Source organism: Pempheris klunzingeri, chromosome 17, assembly GCF_042242105.1.
Source record: "Pempheris klunzingeri isolate RE-2024b chromosome 17, fPemKlu1.hap1, whole genome shotgun sequence".
Lineage (NCBI taxonomy): Eukaryota > Metazoa > Chordata > Actinopteri > Acropomatiformes > Pempheridae > Pempheris > Pempheris klunzingeri.
This window is the reverse complement of record NC_092028.1, coordinates 15,082,675-15,099,317: the sequence shown is the minus strand read 5'-3', so window position 1 is coordinate 15,099,317 and position 16,643 is coordinate 15,082,675. Positions and strand designations below refer to the sequence as shown.

Here is a 16,643-nt window from a genome sequence, read left to right as displayed (position 1 = left end):
AATCAGACCGATGGACTGGTGGAATGGTCATTGGTGAGTATTTTTAAACATGATTTCTTTAAGTAAATGACTGACAAAAATCTGAGGCAGTTCCCAAACCTCAGAAACCCCACAACATACACTGAATGTGTTTGTGGTTTGCGTGCCAGTGTCGTGTTGTACATCGCAGTAGACGTGGTGACAGATGACTGCGTGTGAGTCGACTCAGGAAGTCAGAGATGTGAGATTTTGTAAGATGCGACTGACTGTACTTCCTGTTTGCAGTTTCAAGGAAAACAAGTGTGCAAGAGAGAATACGAGTGCAATTTTAAAAATTCTTTAATTTATATCTTTAAAATTAAAAACATCTGAATTGCATTCTACCACCTCCAAAGGCACAGTCATACTTACAGCAGACCAAATTCATAAAACACTGCCACTGAACATCTTTTTTCTCAATTTGTTTTGTACATAAGAAACAATGCACTATAAAAATGACTAACATTTTTCTTACTGGGTAAACAATGGCCGTTCTATACGCTGTAGATCATTAAAAGACTGGAGTGATATGTGCTCAGCTGTGGTAGCATTAGACTCCATAGAAAGGATGATGTGCTGGTTTGAAGCCACCAATGCCTGTTGAAAACAAGTGCATTGCAGCTATTTAAAGACGCATTTAAAAATCCAAAAATGACATGTTTACAACAATCAATCTTGACGAACAGTGTTTAAGAATGTGGATGTTTGAAGCAAAACGAAGCCATTGGCAGGAGGGCAGAAATGCAGTGAGATGAAGAGCACAGTGGGGGGGGAGATGAGTGTCGGTGGAGGACTGTGCAGAAAGAGCCATCTGATCTCTCACCTCTCATCAAATTCTCTGAAACACGCCGAGTGGTACGAGTCTATCGCACGAAATCTGACACCTGCACCCCACAATTAAAAACACCCTGAAGACTTCAAAGAAAATGAGAAACATCGCAGGAGTTTTAAAGACAATAGTCAATATGTGCAAAGAGGCAGGGCCTTGGCCTGTTGGTGGAAAAGTCATGTGATATAGGATTGATAACTGAATGTACAATCACAAACCAATAATGCACACAAAGGTTGCTTACAATGTGTGACAACACAGCACCATACACTGCACAAGAGGTTCACTTAGTGACAACGAAATTCAAAATAGTGGATAAATATACAGTAGAATATAGGTATATCACTGTTCTTACTCAGGCACAGTCCTCCTTAAAACATAAAAAGATAAATTAAAAACAACAGGATCTGGGTTAAAAGCAAACGGGTTTGGCACACACGTGGAAAAGCATGTTGAAATAAGGCATGAAAATGATATGTCAGAGGAAAATGAGGCCACAGAGGAGCGTAGAAGATGGACAGGAACGAAGCACTTTAAACATAAGGATATGACACGTACGGTACCTCTCTCAGGGAACCAGATGTTCAATGACAGAGAGGGTTTTTGCAGCAACTAATGGGAGCCCCAATTCCACAGCTGTAACTTTATCTTTACAAGTGTGTGTAGCAGCTGCGACAGGCACTCCAAGAACACAAGAATGTTTTCTTTACAGGCGAATAAAATCAAACAGGAAATCTAGACGCGTCTCCCAAATCAAAACCTGAATGCCTTAGAAAATATCTACAGGAGAAACAGTCCACACTTGGCGCGACTCACAATCACACAACCAGAATCACACGTATATACACGCCATCATGGAAAAGCATGTCGAGAAGCAACAGCAGAGCGGCGTGACCCCGCTGCTCACACGGAAAACACACACGCAAACAGGACGAACCCACCCACAAACGAATCCCGTCTCTTCCCTTCTGAGCGACACAGCTTCCCGCAATATTTAATGAATTAGTGACGGCAACCATTTACTGTTGAAGGCCCACTTTGCACCACCCTCTTGTAGAAGTTACCTTTACACACACGCACGTACACACACATCACAGTATTTTCAAGACCACTTTGATACGGCAGTGACAGTTTTAGGAGGATCTAGGGTGAGCAGGAGTTTCTCAGCAAGGAGACAGCAAGGCTACAGGTTGTGATGCAATGACAGAGAGAAATTAAAAGACATGCCTGGCTTTAGTTTGTTTTTACAGATCAACACAGCTGAGGGTTAAAATGCTCTGTGTTTCCCCTTGCATTGAGAGAGTCGGGTGTCTGAAGCCACATCCTATTGCGATGCCAATGATTGTGTATTGAATCAATGGTACCAACAGGTGGTTCGGCCATCCAGGCAGCAGCAGTACTGATACAGTGTGTGTTTTGATTGTGTGTGCGTAAACAAGTGGGACAGTTACAGTATGCAGCGAGAGTGTACACACACATTTACAAGATCTATATACATTTGTCAAGTGTATAAATTAGTGTTCTTTGTACACATCTGTATGTATTTATGTGTGTGTGTGTGTGTGTGTGTGTGTGTATAATCAACGTAATGTCTGGGAGTGTTACTCTGTGGTTATTAGTTGTCAGCTGATGTGGTTGTGAAGAGGACTCTCTGGTCAGTTCTGGCCAGCTTGGCAGGAGGCTCCAGAGACTCGTCCCCGAGCACGGCCCCGTCGGAGGGAAGGGACAGCTCCTGACCTTCGTCATCGCTCTCCTCCTCCTCCTCCTCTTCCTCTTCTGGGGTAGATGAGGGTAAATGAGTTAGGTACCAGCAATGCTTGAAGCGTGACTGCTGTTAGTCTGACATTCCATAAAGACATAGTGTAGTTACCTTTGTCAGGGTCCAGCTGGCTCAGACCCCGGCCTAAACTGGCAAACTAACAATAAGAAGACATGTTAGTACCATAAATATAGCTTACATTATGTAGTTCATATGAAGGTGCGTGTGTGTGTGTGTGTGTGCGTGTGTGTGTGTGTGTGTGTGTGTGTTGGTACCTCTCCCATGACAGCAATAGGGGTCTCTCCTTTAGCCTGGGCCACCCTGTGCTCTATCAGGTAGTACATGTATTCATCGTATAGCAGGCGGATCAGATGAAAGGAACCAAAGCTGGCTGCACTCCTCAGGGTCAGGTCCCTGATCACCATGGAGCTGGAGAGCAGAGATAATGGGAATTAAGCCACTTATTCTGCACATATTCTGTATATGAATCAACTCAATGCCGATTTCTCTACAATTAGAGAGAGAGACCTCACTTCTCATAGTGAAACCACCATTTTCATTATTTCACATCAGCTAAAAGAGAAGTGAGCTCCCAGGTGTAAAGAGTTTTGCTGGATATTAATTCATACATAGAACATACATAGAAAGTGCTGCTCAGATTATGACTGTGGTTGTGTCAGGGGAAGTCTTTCTCCCAGGCTGCAGTGCAAGGGGAAAATACTTTTTATAGATTGATCTGACCTCTCCTCGACAGCTTTAAATTGGCTCTTTCATAGTGTTTCCTAGTTTATTAATGTGAATAATACATTTATTAAAGTGATCTTTGTCTGTGTTGTTATAAGATCTACATTCCTCTCATTCTTTCTGCGCATGCTGTGTTTCGTACTTCTACAGCCTTTAATCTGACAGCATTTAATGCAGACTACTGTTAGTGACTCTGAGCGTGTGCTGATTAACTGTGTAACAGAAGCTTGTGGTTAAAACGTATAGCATCAAGAAAGACAACAAAGTAGAATGGAAATGGACGTGCACAAATGTCTCCCATCACACCTGTAAAAGGACCACTTCAGCAGGAAGAGCTTGGCGGCCTTCGGGAAGGCAGGGCTGTGCTGGTAGGGCTTCAGGACCTGGGAGACCACACCATCCAGCCATGCAGCCCACTGCTCCAGGGAGTTCTGCTGCTGGAGGGTTAGCTTGAAGTCCTGCTCCAGGCGCTGAACTACGCGGTCCTCACACCGACACACCCATGAAGCCTGCTCCTGCATTAAGTGGACAGGATGAGGGCAGTGTGTCAGTAAGAGGCAGTCATGCCCGTATTAGCGGCAGGCAGCAGGGTTTACCTCATGTTTAGACAGACTAAGTTTTAAAAAGAAGACTAAGGTTAAAGTCCTCTTGTAAAGTAATACATTCTCTGCCAAACTGTCTTATAACAAGACATTAAATGACTGCCAGGGTCAGAGTTCTGTATCTAACCATATGATATACACTCGCTGGAGGAAGTTGAAAGAGTTTCTGAGAAAGACTCAGTGCTTGGTTTACATTTCCTCAGCGGGAAAGTTGCAGAAAAGACGGCCAGAAAATGATTGCCATGGTGACTGAATAGCTAACTAACATATGAAAACTCGACAAAGCCACAAGCCTCAGCAGCAGTACCTGCGTATGCACGGCTCTACAACTAGTGCAGGATTAACCCACAAACACTGGAATTCATGCAAGGTGACGTGAATGGTGCCAGCACACTGCGTTTAGAAACTAAACCAACCTGGACGTTAGCAAAATCAACGCGGTTGAGGTCGGAGAGCATCTGGTTGATCTGGGCCGTGTTCTGGAGGACGGCGCGGGCTGCCTGGGCGAGGTGGTTCAGACTGGTGTAGCGACGCAGTGTCTGGGCAAATGCATTGGCTGACGTTACCTGAGAGAGCACAAAGAGACAAGGGTGAAAGGACATACAAATATCTTCACCAATAACTTGATATAACAATTTTTTGGCTACTTAGGGTAAACAATGTATGCTCAGAGTAGAGGCAGAGTGGAAGCCCTAATAAAGTACATTTACACTGGTAAAGAATGAGACTTATTCCATGAGAAGTAACAGTATAATAAGTAACAGAATAGGCTGTTTTCTACTCAGGATGATTTGCATAATTGACCTAGACATGTTGCTGTATTGATTTTCACAAAAGCTGCATCATAGAGCTGCATTTTATGTAAAATCTGCTCTAGCTCTTGTTTACACAACCACACCAAGCAAAACTCCTACACAGAAAAGGGGTTTTAGTTCAAAGTTCAAAGGATTACCAATAATGTCTAAGCTTGCAATCGGTCTAAACAAAAGTATGGTTTTGTAATTGCTGATACTGAACAAAAAAGGCCTAAAAGACAGCTCGCTCCACTGCTCAGAAAACAAGCTGTTTCAACAACTGCAAGCGAGCACAAGGGGAGCATACCTTGATGCGGACCATTTCCTCAGGGATGTTCATCATGGCATTGGTCAGCCAGCTCTCCAGGCTCTTGGCAAAGTTGCGGATGGCTTGAGTTAAGGCACCTGGGGGGCAGCAAGAAAAAGGGATAAGAGCTGTTAATACTGGTCACTTCAGAGTATGTTTTCATATTCTTATTCCCTGAGAAAGCACTCAAACAACAGATTTTCTGGATTCAGTTCCATGTTAGTAAAATTGAAACTGAAAAAAAAAAAAAAAAAAAGTCTGTGAATACCAGTGAGTCAGTTTCCTCAGCAGAGGCCCACAGTAAAATAAATAACTTTTTTCTGCAAGGTCAATTTTGAGGTAGAAATATTGTTTATACAATATTTTATCATAGACATATATCTCTGTCTTTTACTACATAAGCATACTTGTCGTAGAGCCTTACTGGGGATGGGCCTGAGGACATCAGGAATGAGGATCTCCACCAGGCCCTGGTACAGGCTGTTGTCACAGTCACGGCTCCAGCGCAGCACTGGGTCATACTTGCACAGCAAAACCAGGCAGGACTTAGGGAGACGCTTCTCTGACTCATCATGACTGCCAAAACACATACAGCTTTAATTAAATGCATGTTGTATAACGTGGCACGGCTACTGCAATGGGAAACATATCTTACTATGTTCAGGACAAAACTGAATTCTAAATGTTTGTTAGTGTCTTGACCACTCACACAGCCAACGTGGCATCTCCAGCCTGACTCTGGCTGAACCTCCAGAAGGTCTTCCAAAGAGTTTCCACCAGGGTAAACTGCAGGTTGACCATCACATCTAGTATGGCCTGACAGAACACAGAGAACATCTTATACAACAGTGACTGATAATAAATGGCATACATAGCACATACAGATTATCAGAAGATCAACTGGACTGACACAAAGTGAGGAAAAACAAGTAAATCAGTTATTAATGGACCTTACTTCAGCTGTCTAACAACAAGACTTTTCTTTTTCCACTAAACTTTTGGTTAGTATTGTGATACCCTATAAGTAACAGTGGGTACTTTGTAACAAAGTGGTCTTCCACTGACACACTGACATGATAGAAAAGGCAACTTCAATACTGAATGGGTGCCTGCCGGCTTCAGTCAGTTACCTCACAATGTTCTCTGTACAGCAGCTGAAAGCTCTTGATGTGCTCCAGCTCAATGCCCTCTGGCAGAGACTTGCCCTGGAGGTCGATGTCAGGGAACTCTGGGAGAGCTCTGGATGCATCTGAAACACAGCACACAAGAATGCTTAACACTCAAAGAGAAAGCACATTAAATGAAAAGGGCAGTCAGTATCTACTGTAACTAATATTGTACTGTATGCTGTTTGTTTTTTTTACAATAATGCCATCATACTCATAAATCTTCTTTTAAGCAAATCTTTAGCCATCACTTTCATATGTGTTGGTGTTTGCTGACTGGTCACTGAACTCACCTAGGAACTGCTGGTACTGCTGAACCTGGGTGCTGATGTCCACCTGCCCTGAGCCCTGCTGCTGTTGCTGCTGCTGGCCTGCTCCTGATGCTGTGCCATTGGTCATTCCCTCTACTTTATGCACGGGCTTCAACCTGACAGGAGCAGGGATGACATGCATATGATAACGTTGCTGAAACATTCAGATCTACACAGAGATTATATAAAGTGAAAAGGGAATGGCAGAGGATTGAAATTACATATATAGTCTGAGAGACAGAGATGCAACTATATAAAAGGAAACAGATGGATATTTAAGAATTTACAGATGGTAAACAATAGATGTGTGTGTGTGTGTGTGTGTGTGTGTATGTGTGTGTGTGTACCTCTGTTTCTGTGAGAAGGGCTGCTGCCTCATGGCCAGGTGTTGCTGGTCTTCCATCAGACGGAGTAGAGAAGAGCCTGCTTTGATCCTCAGCCCGTAATAATGGTATTTAGAATTACCTCTGTCAGGAATAGATAAAATATGTTTATTCATAAAATTGAACTTGTGTTGGCGAATCTGTCTCCCACAGTATACCTATAGAGGAGAAAACAAGAGGACATGGGAGGACAGGGTTTATGTTGTCTTAATCCTACATTCATTCCTCCAAAGCAAACATAGTCAGGTTAATTTAAAAATATGAATCTTTAATATCATAAAATAGATCAAGCAGAACATACCATATTGTTTAAGTTAACCCGTACTACCAAATATTTCTAAAAATTCAATCTCACTTTCTCACCCCCCCTTTGTCAAACTCACTCACCCACACACATGCTGTCTGTCCTCATCTCTACCCACACTTTTTCCTACACTTGGCAAACATTTTGCAATGCTCTAAAGAGCTTTATAAATTTTCCTAGAAAAATTTCCATCGCTCTCTTGTAGGAAACTTTGCGCTGATGTCCGCTTATTGAGATCTAAGCACATATGGACCCTACAGTGCATATAAAAGGGTGTCTGAGCTGCTGGCGCACATCACTGTGGTCGGGGGGTGTGAGGAGAAACTGTTGTCTCTGCACTCTCTCTCTCTCTCTCTGCCTGCTTTTAACATTTTGTCTAATTGGTTTCTGTCAGCAAATTGGGCAAAAAAATACATTTAAAAATGAGGGCATTGGTAACAGTGTGAATATATACAACCCCGTCATGTCAAACAGGGAAGCTGTGTATGAAACTGGTACACTGTAGATGGGTTGAGTGTATGTGCACCCCTATGTGTGTACATGGTCTATTCTGTCATCTATAGGCTTACCGTGTGCCTAAGCGCCGCGTGCGTAGCCCCATGAACACAGATCTGATGAGCTTCCCAAAAGAGGCAGCATTAACGGGCTCTAGTTTCTGCTCCTGGCAGTGCAGCAGATAGTGGCAGTAGAGGGTGGAACGTGGCAGACTCACTCCTTCAGCTGTCTCATAGTTGTCCAGCAACCACTGTACCTGACACGCAGGCAATGAGAAAAAGAAAATAGCTGGAGCAGTTAGCAAAGATGGTAGATACAACCAGGAAAACACACCTCAACATACATGCACCCAAACATATGCACGCATATGTGCAAACATATTACCCACAATTCATACAGTACATGCGCACACATTTTTTTACTCAATAAATTGCACAAACAAATCTTCATTTTGCAGTTTGTCGACCATTTGGGAATGAAAACACAAATACATTTGTTGGCGTGCCGTGGCATACAACTTTGGTATGCAATGAATTAATGACCTGAAATACTGATGAGATGTTTGCCAAACATAGGCTGGTTACCATTATCATATGGGGTTCAATATGATGAATTTAGGATGAACAATATAGTGTTGGGGCATTTCAGGCAAATTAAAAATGTCCCTTGTCACATGCACTGTAATGATATGAAAATGATGAGGTCATGGTTTTGTTTTCTTTGAGGAGGAAATCACAGTTAAAAAAAAATACTGTCTGCTACAACACATTTTATTGTGAACAATGCAGAAAGCTAACTTTGTGTGGTCCTAATGCGAATCTCCACATTTTTAATTGTGTTTTCCACTGGACAAAACCATGACATCATCAGTGTGCGCCACCAAAGGGTTATGTGAATGAGTAGAAAACGAGAAGAAATTCCTGCGCTTGGCGCCTCTGCATACCTTCTTGTCTGCCGACGGCACGCTACTCTCCTCGCCCTCTGTAATACTCACAGTGGCTGGAGAGGCGCGGGCGGTGTGTGAGTAGTTCTGACTGTTGCCAGCTGCCCCTCCGCTGCTGCCCAACATGTAACCCCCCTGGATCACATAGCTGCCTGCGGCGCCACCGTTGGTGCCTGCACCTTCCCCTGCCCCATTGGTGGTGCCACCTGTTGTCACCACTGTGGCCCCTCCCCCTGCTGCACTGGTGGGCTGGGCCACAAACATGGACACACCCCCTGTTGTGCCTGCGGTCACAGAGACAGTTAGAGGTGTGCCAGGGGTAGACGCCTGTGAGCCTGACGTTGGCTGGCCTTCATAATACTGGGCAGCTGTGGTTTGGGTGTACAGGGGTGTGTCAGTGTAGGGGAAGGAGCTGGAACGACTGATTAAAAGACATGAAAACACGTGTTAGAAGCAAAGTAAACTGTTGCAGTAATCCAAGTGAAAAAAATATATCGATGGATGAAGTTTTATTCTAACATGGTGCTGGTGGTGTAGTTGGTCTCTCCTCCTTCCACATACTGCACTTGATTGGTGTACACATGTTGCACTGGCACTGATGTGAGCTGCTGCTGCACCTAAGGTGTGGGCACACACATACACACAGAAAAATCCAATTCATTCTTGCCCGCCTAGTTAGACGATATCAACAGTATCATCACCTGACAACTGTAATATCTTCAATGTATATGTTTCTTTTGCAATTCTAACTTAGATAACTTATACACATTTCTACTGTTCCCTTTTCTCTATAGCTTATAGACTCCCTTGTGTCCCTGACCTACTTGGAAAGTAGTAGCTGTAGCCTGCAGTGGTGGCTGATCAGGGCCTGAGCTTGTGACTGCAGGATGGGCTCCTATAGCTTTCTCCGCATGCACAGAGAGCAAGTACAGTGATTGGTAATACTGACGGAGATCCAAAGGGACGAAGAGAGGCTTGTTGCAGCATTCTTGTAAATAGTCTGTTGATGCCCAGGCCAGGCACTCTGGCTGCTCTATCTCACGTTGCAGCTGGCATTCCTCTAGATTCTGATCTCTGACTAACGCTGTCACCTCAGTGCTAGGTAGGAACTGAAAGCCAGCACAGGAAGGGGTGACCAAAAAAGTCATTAGCTGACTAATACTAAGTCAAAAAGTGAGGAAGCTGTAAAGTGTTGTCAGACATCATATGTGACCAACTACGATGAAATGTCTTACTGTGTGTGTTTACTTACCTCTGGGCTGATATGAACAGGCTGTAGACTGGTGACACTAAGCTGGGTGCCTGGCTCAGTCTTGGCTATCTGAGAGGTGGCCTGCACCACGGACCTCTGTTGAGTTAAAGTTACCATTTAGTTGGAACAGTCAAGGAACAGGAAGTTTCATGTTATATTTGTGTGTATGTGCATATTTTACCTGTTGAGCCGTTTGTACCTGCTGAACAACCTGTGTGGGAACTCCTGTCTGCACCACAGCCGGAGGGGGGCTAGAGTCTGACACACTGTCACTCGAGTGAAGGGAGCCCTCTGAGGGACAAAGGAAGAATGTAAATACTTTATTCAAGATAATCACACTAAACAACAAACGCAACAGGACAAGGAATTGTGTAGTGAGGTGTGTTAAGCATTAAGTGTTTATTAAATCCTTAAAACTTTGAAATACCTACACTGAGGAACATACAGTGTTACTAAATCTGATAACAGCATATGTGATGTTTAACATGAGTAGGTTTTTATATTTACCAGTTTTGAAAAATAAAAGACATTTAAAACACACCTTTTAGAGGCATAAGTCTTAACGCAACTTCCAGTTTTATGAGGAGTGATATAACTTATATAGCGAAGTGCTGCTTCTGTGTGTATAATGGTGTGTAATGTCCAGGCCTTACCTGTGACTGTAACAACGATGTACTGAGGAGTGGTTTGAGCATTTCCAGACTGTGTGGGGGAGCCCTGGATCTCTGCAGTCACATACTGTGTCTGGGCTGGTTGGGCCTGTGCTGTGGACTGTGTTTGACTACCAGCAGCAGGCTTCTGAGTGGCAATAGAGGTGGCTTGATCTGTGGGAGTAGTTTGGCCTGTGGATGTGACAACAGTGGGAGTGGCCACAGCAGTCTGAATCTCAGCCAGAAACTGAGGGGCAGTTGGAGGGGTGGGGCTGGCGTCGGGCTGCCCCGGTGTGATGGTAACACCAGCCCCCTGGGGTTGGGCTGCCGGCTGGATCTCGCCTACGTAGCCTGAGGTGGCCATTACAAGAGCAGGGAATCACCCTAGGAAAAAGAACAAAGTGGCTAATTGAGCATTTCTCATAAATATTCAGGATGCTGTAGATTGGTTACCCAGGATTCACCCCGCTACTGTTTTTTTTCAGGTTCTATTTGCTTAGAATAGCTTAATGTTATTTTGTTTCTCAAGACAATGTATAATCATTCAGGGACAAGACAGGGGATTGAGATGTGGTTTTGAAAGTAAGAAGTAAAAATTCCCAACTTTGGAGGATGTATCAGAAAAAAATGAATGAATCACAGCTTCTAGAATAATATTACTTTGTGGAGAGTCTAACCTTTAAAATGGCTTACGCAACATTTTAGAAATGAGGCAAGTGATGCTTGATGCAGGAAATCTTAAAAGTGTTGAATAATGATCAATAACAGATGTGCATCAGATAAATATTTCACCCCCTATTTTGTCCTAATAAAATTAATCTGTGGCCAACTGATCATATCATAGAGACACCAGGGACATTTCTGAATAATTACTGAATAAGAAGGGTTGTTTGTCACAGTACTGCTGTGGCTAACCTGTTGGTGGTGCAGCTAATGTGGAGAAATGGGGGCGGAGCATTGACGGGAACAAGCTTTTCGGTGTCTCATTACCTGTAATGTGATCACACATCCTATGGCCACTCACATACACAGTAATGCCCTGAGCACAAGTTGGGAAAGTCCCTCGACACTGTGCATTGCTGTAGTAATACATGCTGTGGTTATGGTTTGACACACACAACTACGAGATCACATGTGCACAATGTGCTTCATTTGTGATATTTTTAATACAATATCCCATACACCAACTCTTTGTTCATTGGAGTGACACAAGCTAGGGCAGTGGAGAGGATATATTACGACCAACATCGTTTTTGTGGGTTTTAAACCTTACGTTGATAGCTAATCGATTACAAGAAAGCTTGTTGCAGATGTTTGTTGCTCATAAGGCAAATCAATGAACAAACACGTTAAACTGGCCTCGGACCTGCTAAGCACCTGCAAAACGCCCTCCTTCACCACGCCCATTAACGTTAGACGTTCAATGTCCACCACCTGAACTAGCTCCTTCAACTTTACATAGTTCCAGCTCTGCCACTGCCTAGTACAACAAAAGCTGTCAAACTAGTTACACTTTTGGCTTAACTGCCCTTCTTCCTTTTGGTTAGTTCACGTTATGTGCTCAGTGACTTGGGTACACGGTGAGCCGGCTGCTGATAAATACTCGTCCCGTAATGTGTTAAACCAGCACAGTAAACACGCACATTATCGTTAAAAGAGACGAGTGTCCGTTGCAGGTAACTCGTCCCGTTAGCTGTAAGCAGCACCGAGCACACGCCTGTCGTGACAGCACTGAAGCTAGCTATCAGGCAAGGTAACACGGGTAGCAAGCTAGCTGGTCTCTACAACAACCGCCATTTTGTACCTTTTGCATTTGACATCGCCATAACAACGGCCTGCTTGAGTATGCATCTGTAGCTGCGTCGTCATGGCAGGCACAATTCAGTGTCACTGCAATGAGTGGCGGGCACGAACTACCTCATTCAAGAAACGGACCCGACTGATTATCAGTGCGACGGCTAGCTTGCAGGCTAACGTCGGCTAACACTGGAAGGCACTTGCCAGTTATGGCTACTGAAACAACAAGGGAAAAGAGCAATAGCAGAATTCAGCTGAAGCATAAATGGACATAAAATATTTCCTATATGTCAATAGCTTCACCTCTGGTTCCACGTGTGTATTTCCCACCGGTAAAATGTCTTCTTTTATTTTTTATGGCGGATTCAGTTGTTGTTGTTGTTGATTCTCGTTGCTGGGTTCTTGTCGCCAGGGCTACCGTGGCTATGGCGCTTCGTCCTCACCAGGGCAACTGTTGCTACCCACCCGCTCCCTGCCCTCCCCCTTCGCTGCTCTGATTGGCTGAGTTCTGCCAAATTGTCTTAAAGTCACAGGAGCAGCGATTTTTTTACTACAAAGCCTTCCACGCCCATTTGTGGAGCATCCCTGTCTGTCACAGGCATTATATTTTTACAACCTAGGCGGACGCTATGCCAGTGAAAGTAATAGGTTTATCCCAGTGCTTGTCAAAAATCTGCAGTTAGTGATTTGATAGTGTCTCAGCAACTCTATCTAAATTTTAAAACACTACAACAACCAATACAATGACTACATGTATTACCCATTTTCCTTGGTGCAGATACATCTGTCCGGTACATCTGGCTACATTAAAACAATCTCATTCAATGATTAGCTTCAGGATAGAGCAGTTTGACTTATCTGATAAAAAAATGAATAGTATTATGATACGATGTATTTCAGCGATATGTAAAGTGTAACCAGCCCAGTTATTAGTCACTTCTTATGGTTTCATAGTAGTGAAAAACAAGAGACAGTATCAAGGACCAAATTGTACACATCAATAAATGCACACCACACATTTATAAAAATGTATGGGCCAATGTACTTTTATATTGCTCCTGTGACCTCCATAGGTCACCTCAGTGACACGGTGTTAATGAATGTCAGGTGGACACCCTCCTGAAATGCCATTTTGTTTGCTTGTTATCTTCTCATTAATTACAAATTCATCACATCCATTGTAATTTCCTAAACGAGTGACCTTCGGCTATGTGGATACACAGATAAAAATGTGTTTTATTTTTGCCTGACTCATAATGAGACTTCTATGTTATCTGACTTTGAAAATGTCATTGGCCCTGTCTCAATCCCCCCCAGTTCACTTCTTGCCAAAGGGATGACAGAAAAAGCAATTTTCAAGAGAAAAGGAAAAATGATACACGTGGAAGTAATACAGAGTAATGCGTGGATGAAAAATGGAAAACCTGATGTAAATAGTCGTGACATTGTTCAAAATGGCCTAAATATATCTTTGTAGTGGTGTCAGGGAGTGTTAAATCTTATCAGGAGAATTCAACATGCATAATTTGGCCTGAAAGGGTCATTTCATGTGTTCAGGCAATGTCAGTTCACTCTCAATCATTTTTAGCATTTCCATTTTTTAAAAAGTATTACCATTACAATTCACCTCTTAACGTACAATCCACTTTAATGCATACTATCATTTATAACTGGCAAAAGGGAGCCTTGCTGTAAAGTAATGAAACGAGTTACGATAAGTAATGAAATCTGAGGTTTAGCAGTACAGATAAATATGCACTCACAATTGAGCAAGCAAAAAGTCACTGTTGCCTTTCTCATCTAATGTGTTAGTCAGCTTATTGATGATTTATTAGATGTTATAAATACTTTATAAGGGTAGTCTTATTGTAAAGTGGTAAACTGACGTTGCCAATGCCAATACACACGTCACAATCACACTCACCACATGACCCATGATTATGGAATGCTTTACATGCTGAATGTAAGTCAGATCTGATGAAGTCATAATATTGAGGGACATTAAAATTGACAAAAGCGCTTCTCACGTGCTCTGACATATCCGTTAATTATGCCACCTTTGGTCCGCTTTTTGTCTCCACAAAGGTCTCTGACTGTATCTCTCTTTTGAATCTGGTCTTCTCTGGGAGAAGGCCTGCATGCGCAGTATGCAGGGCTCCAAAGCCCTTTATAAACCACGCCTGGGTCACCTAGAAAGTCACAGCTCTTGCAAACTGGGAGACAGAAAGCTAAGTGTTGCTCAAACCAAATAATCTCCTGTCATTTTAACCACTTCTATTTTGCTCTTTTTTACCCTTGGGGTACTATGTGGAAAGCAGTTATATTGGCTGTGTGTCTGCTGGTGGCTGGGGTTCAGCCCATGGACGACCCAGCATACGGGGTGAAGCTATGTGGCCGTGAGTTCATTCGGGCAGTCATCTTCACTTGCGGAGGCTCACGATGGAGACGGTCACTCAGGAGTGCAGGTAAGACGCTGAAGGTGCAACATCTTCATTATTAGTGACCTTAGTGAGGGTTTCATCTGGTGAGTGAAGACGTAGCTGCTCATTGTATGAGATCAACAATTTCTCATTTCATGATAGTTTGTGTTTTCTGCAGATCCCTGTGATTTAATTGTATGCTCATGATGAAGTTTCTGGTTTTATTTTCTTCTGCTCATTTGTGTGCAGCTGAGCAGAAAAGCATATGCAGATTATAACTTCACTTGAGGGGGAAGGAAATTATAAGTAATTCTAAACACACATTTCTATTGAATGTTGTTTGGTATTTAAATTATGGATGATGTATGCTGGTATGAGAGAGCTATGATTCTCATTTACTTCTTTCATTTAAAAGAACTCCCATTTGATTCTTAAAGGATGCAATTTTATGCTTGTATTGGTGGTAAACAAGATGAATTTGGCATTTTTCCCAGAAATTTCCTTGAGACTTGTAAGACTCACTTCCTCCACCGTGCCAACTTCAGCAGTTATTATACAATATAGTAGTGAACAGGCACAACCTCGAATTTAAGCTCTTGGTTCGAGAGAAAAGAAAAAGTGTTCACTAATGGTTCACCTGCACATCAGACTTTTCAGAGGACCCATTCAGCTCCCGTCAGGAGGAGTCCTCAGAGAGTTTGAGTCACAACACCGTGGTGGAGAGTCTCCTCGAAAGGAACCGAGACCTGAGCTTCACACCGAGAGACAACCAGGAGGGAGTGTTTAGCAGGCCGACCCGCTCTTTCATCACCGAGGAGATCCTGGAAGCCCTGCGCAAGGCTGACCGAAAGGGCCGGGACGTGGTGGTGGGCCTGTCCAACGCCTGCTGCAAGTGGGGCTGCAGCAAGAGCGAGATCAGCTCCCTGTGCTGAGAGTCGACCTCCGCCATCTGAGCCAGTGCACCTGCAGACATATACTGTACATTTGAGCACACGAACAGACACACATGCACACAAACACCCTCTCCTTTTTTTTTCCACTTCCCATGAATGTTAGGTCATTTTAAATCCAGTGTCTTTCAGTTAACCGACCATATGAAATGTTTGAATTGTTGCTGTGTCTATGAGGTGTATGGAAAGGGCTGCCATGTGTCCAAAATGTCTGTATTTCTGTTACAAATGTATTGTAGGCTTTGTAATAAACAGCCTTAATTATTCAGTTTGTCCTTCCCATATTGACATTATAATGTTTGTAACTTTATCATTTATCTATTCTATGTATTAAATCGATTTTGTGCCTCAGAATTCAAGGGAATAAAACACTTTGTTAAGATTATTTGATAACTCCTGCATAAAAGGTCACTAAAGTCTATCTTGTTTGAAAACTATAAGTTGATTGCTGGTATTTTGCACTTGTTGCACACAGAAATGTGTGTCTGAGTTCTTACCGCTTTGTATTCAGTTTTTAAAAAACCTGGTCTGAATTAAACAACCAATCAGGGTTAGCCAGCAAATAACTAGCAAACCACAGTCTGTGCAAACAAGGGCTTCCATGGCTAGCCTGTTGTTGCATGTTGCCAGGGAATATTGTCATATGAAGTGACATGCAATGGTCAAGTTATTCCAGTCACTATTATAATGAAATTATATTGCCTACTGCTGCTTTAAGCAAATATTTGTTGAAATGTTTAACTAGCTAGCTGTCTCAGTTCCTGAGTACTGGCAAACTGGGACAAAATCACTTAAAAAAAGAAACGAGTACATAGCCTATAGCTGGAAAATTTTAGTAAATAAATAAATAGTGGGATTGCTATTTTTTAAAATGACTTATATTAGATTATATTATAGTATATTATAGCCTATCAAATAA

The 16,643-nt window shown here is 42.9% G+C and overlaps 2 protein-coding genes across 5 annotated transcripts; one reads left to right on the top strand and one right to left on the bottom strand.

Moving 5' to 3' along the window:
- Window positions 1–352: 352 nt before the first annotated feature.
- Window positions 353–12,760, bottom strand: rfx1a (regulatory factor X, 1a (influences HLA class II expression)). Of its 4 annotated transcripts, none has more exons than XM_070848277.1 (18): window positions 12,658–12,760; window positions 10,561–10,941; window positions 10,089–10,198; window positions 9,908–10,003; window positions 9,175–9,272; window positions 8,656–9,076; window positions 7,787–7,968; window positions 6,878–6,997; window positions 6,513–6,646; window positions 6,184–6,302; window positions 5,763–5,869; window positions 5,478–5,629; window positions 5,054–5,151; window positions 4,369–4,518; window positions 3,657–3,865; window positions 2,882–3,035; window positions 2,718–2,763; window positions 353–2,623 (listed from the first exon to the last, which is right to left on the bottom strand). In XM_070848277.1, the coding sequence occupies exons 2-18, from the start codon at window positions 10,919–10,921 to the stop codon at window positions 2,463–2,465; spliced, it is 2,718 nt and encodes a 905-aa protein (XP_070704378.1). In that variant the 5' UTR covers window positions 10,922–10,941; window positions 12,658–12,760; the 3' UTR covers window positions 353–2,462. The 4 variants fall into 4 exon arrangements, with proteins under 4 accessions (XP_070704378.1, XP_070704380.1, XP_070704382.1 ...); XM_070848279.1 differs by having other exon boundaries at window positions 8,707–9,076; XM_070848281.1 differs by having other exon boundaries at window positions 7,787–7,962; window positions 8,707–9,076.
- Window positions 12,761–14,659: 1,899 nt separating this feature from the next.
- rln3a (relaxin 3a) lies at window positions 14,660–15,958 on the top strand. Its single transcript, XM_070847971.1, has 2 exons — window positions 14,660–14,819; window positions 15,423–15,958. The coding sequence occupies exons 1-2, from the start codon at window positions 14,660–14,662 to the stop codon at window positions 15,704–15,706; spliced, it is 444 nt and encodes a 147-aa protein (XP_070704072.1). The 3' UTR covers window positions 15,707–15,958.
- The last annotated feature ends 685 nt before the right edge of the window (window positions 15,959–16,643 follow it).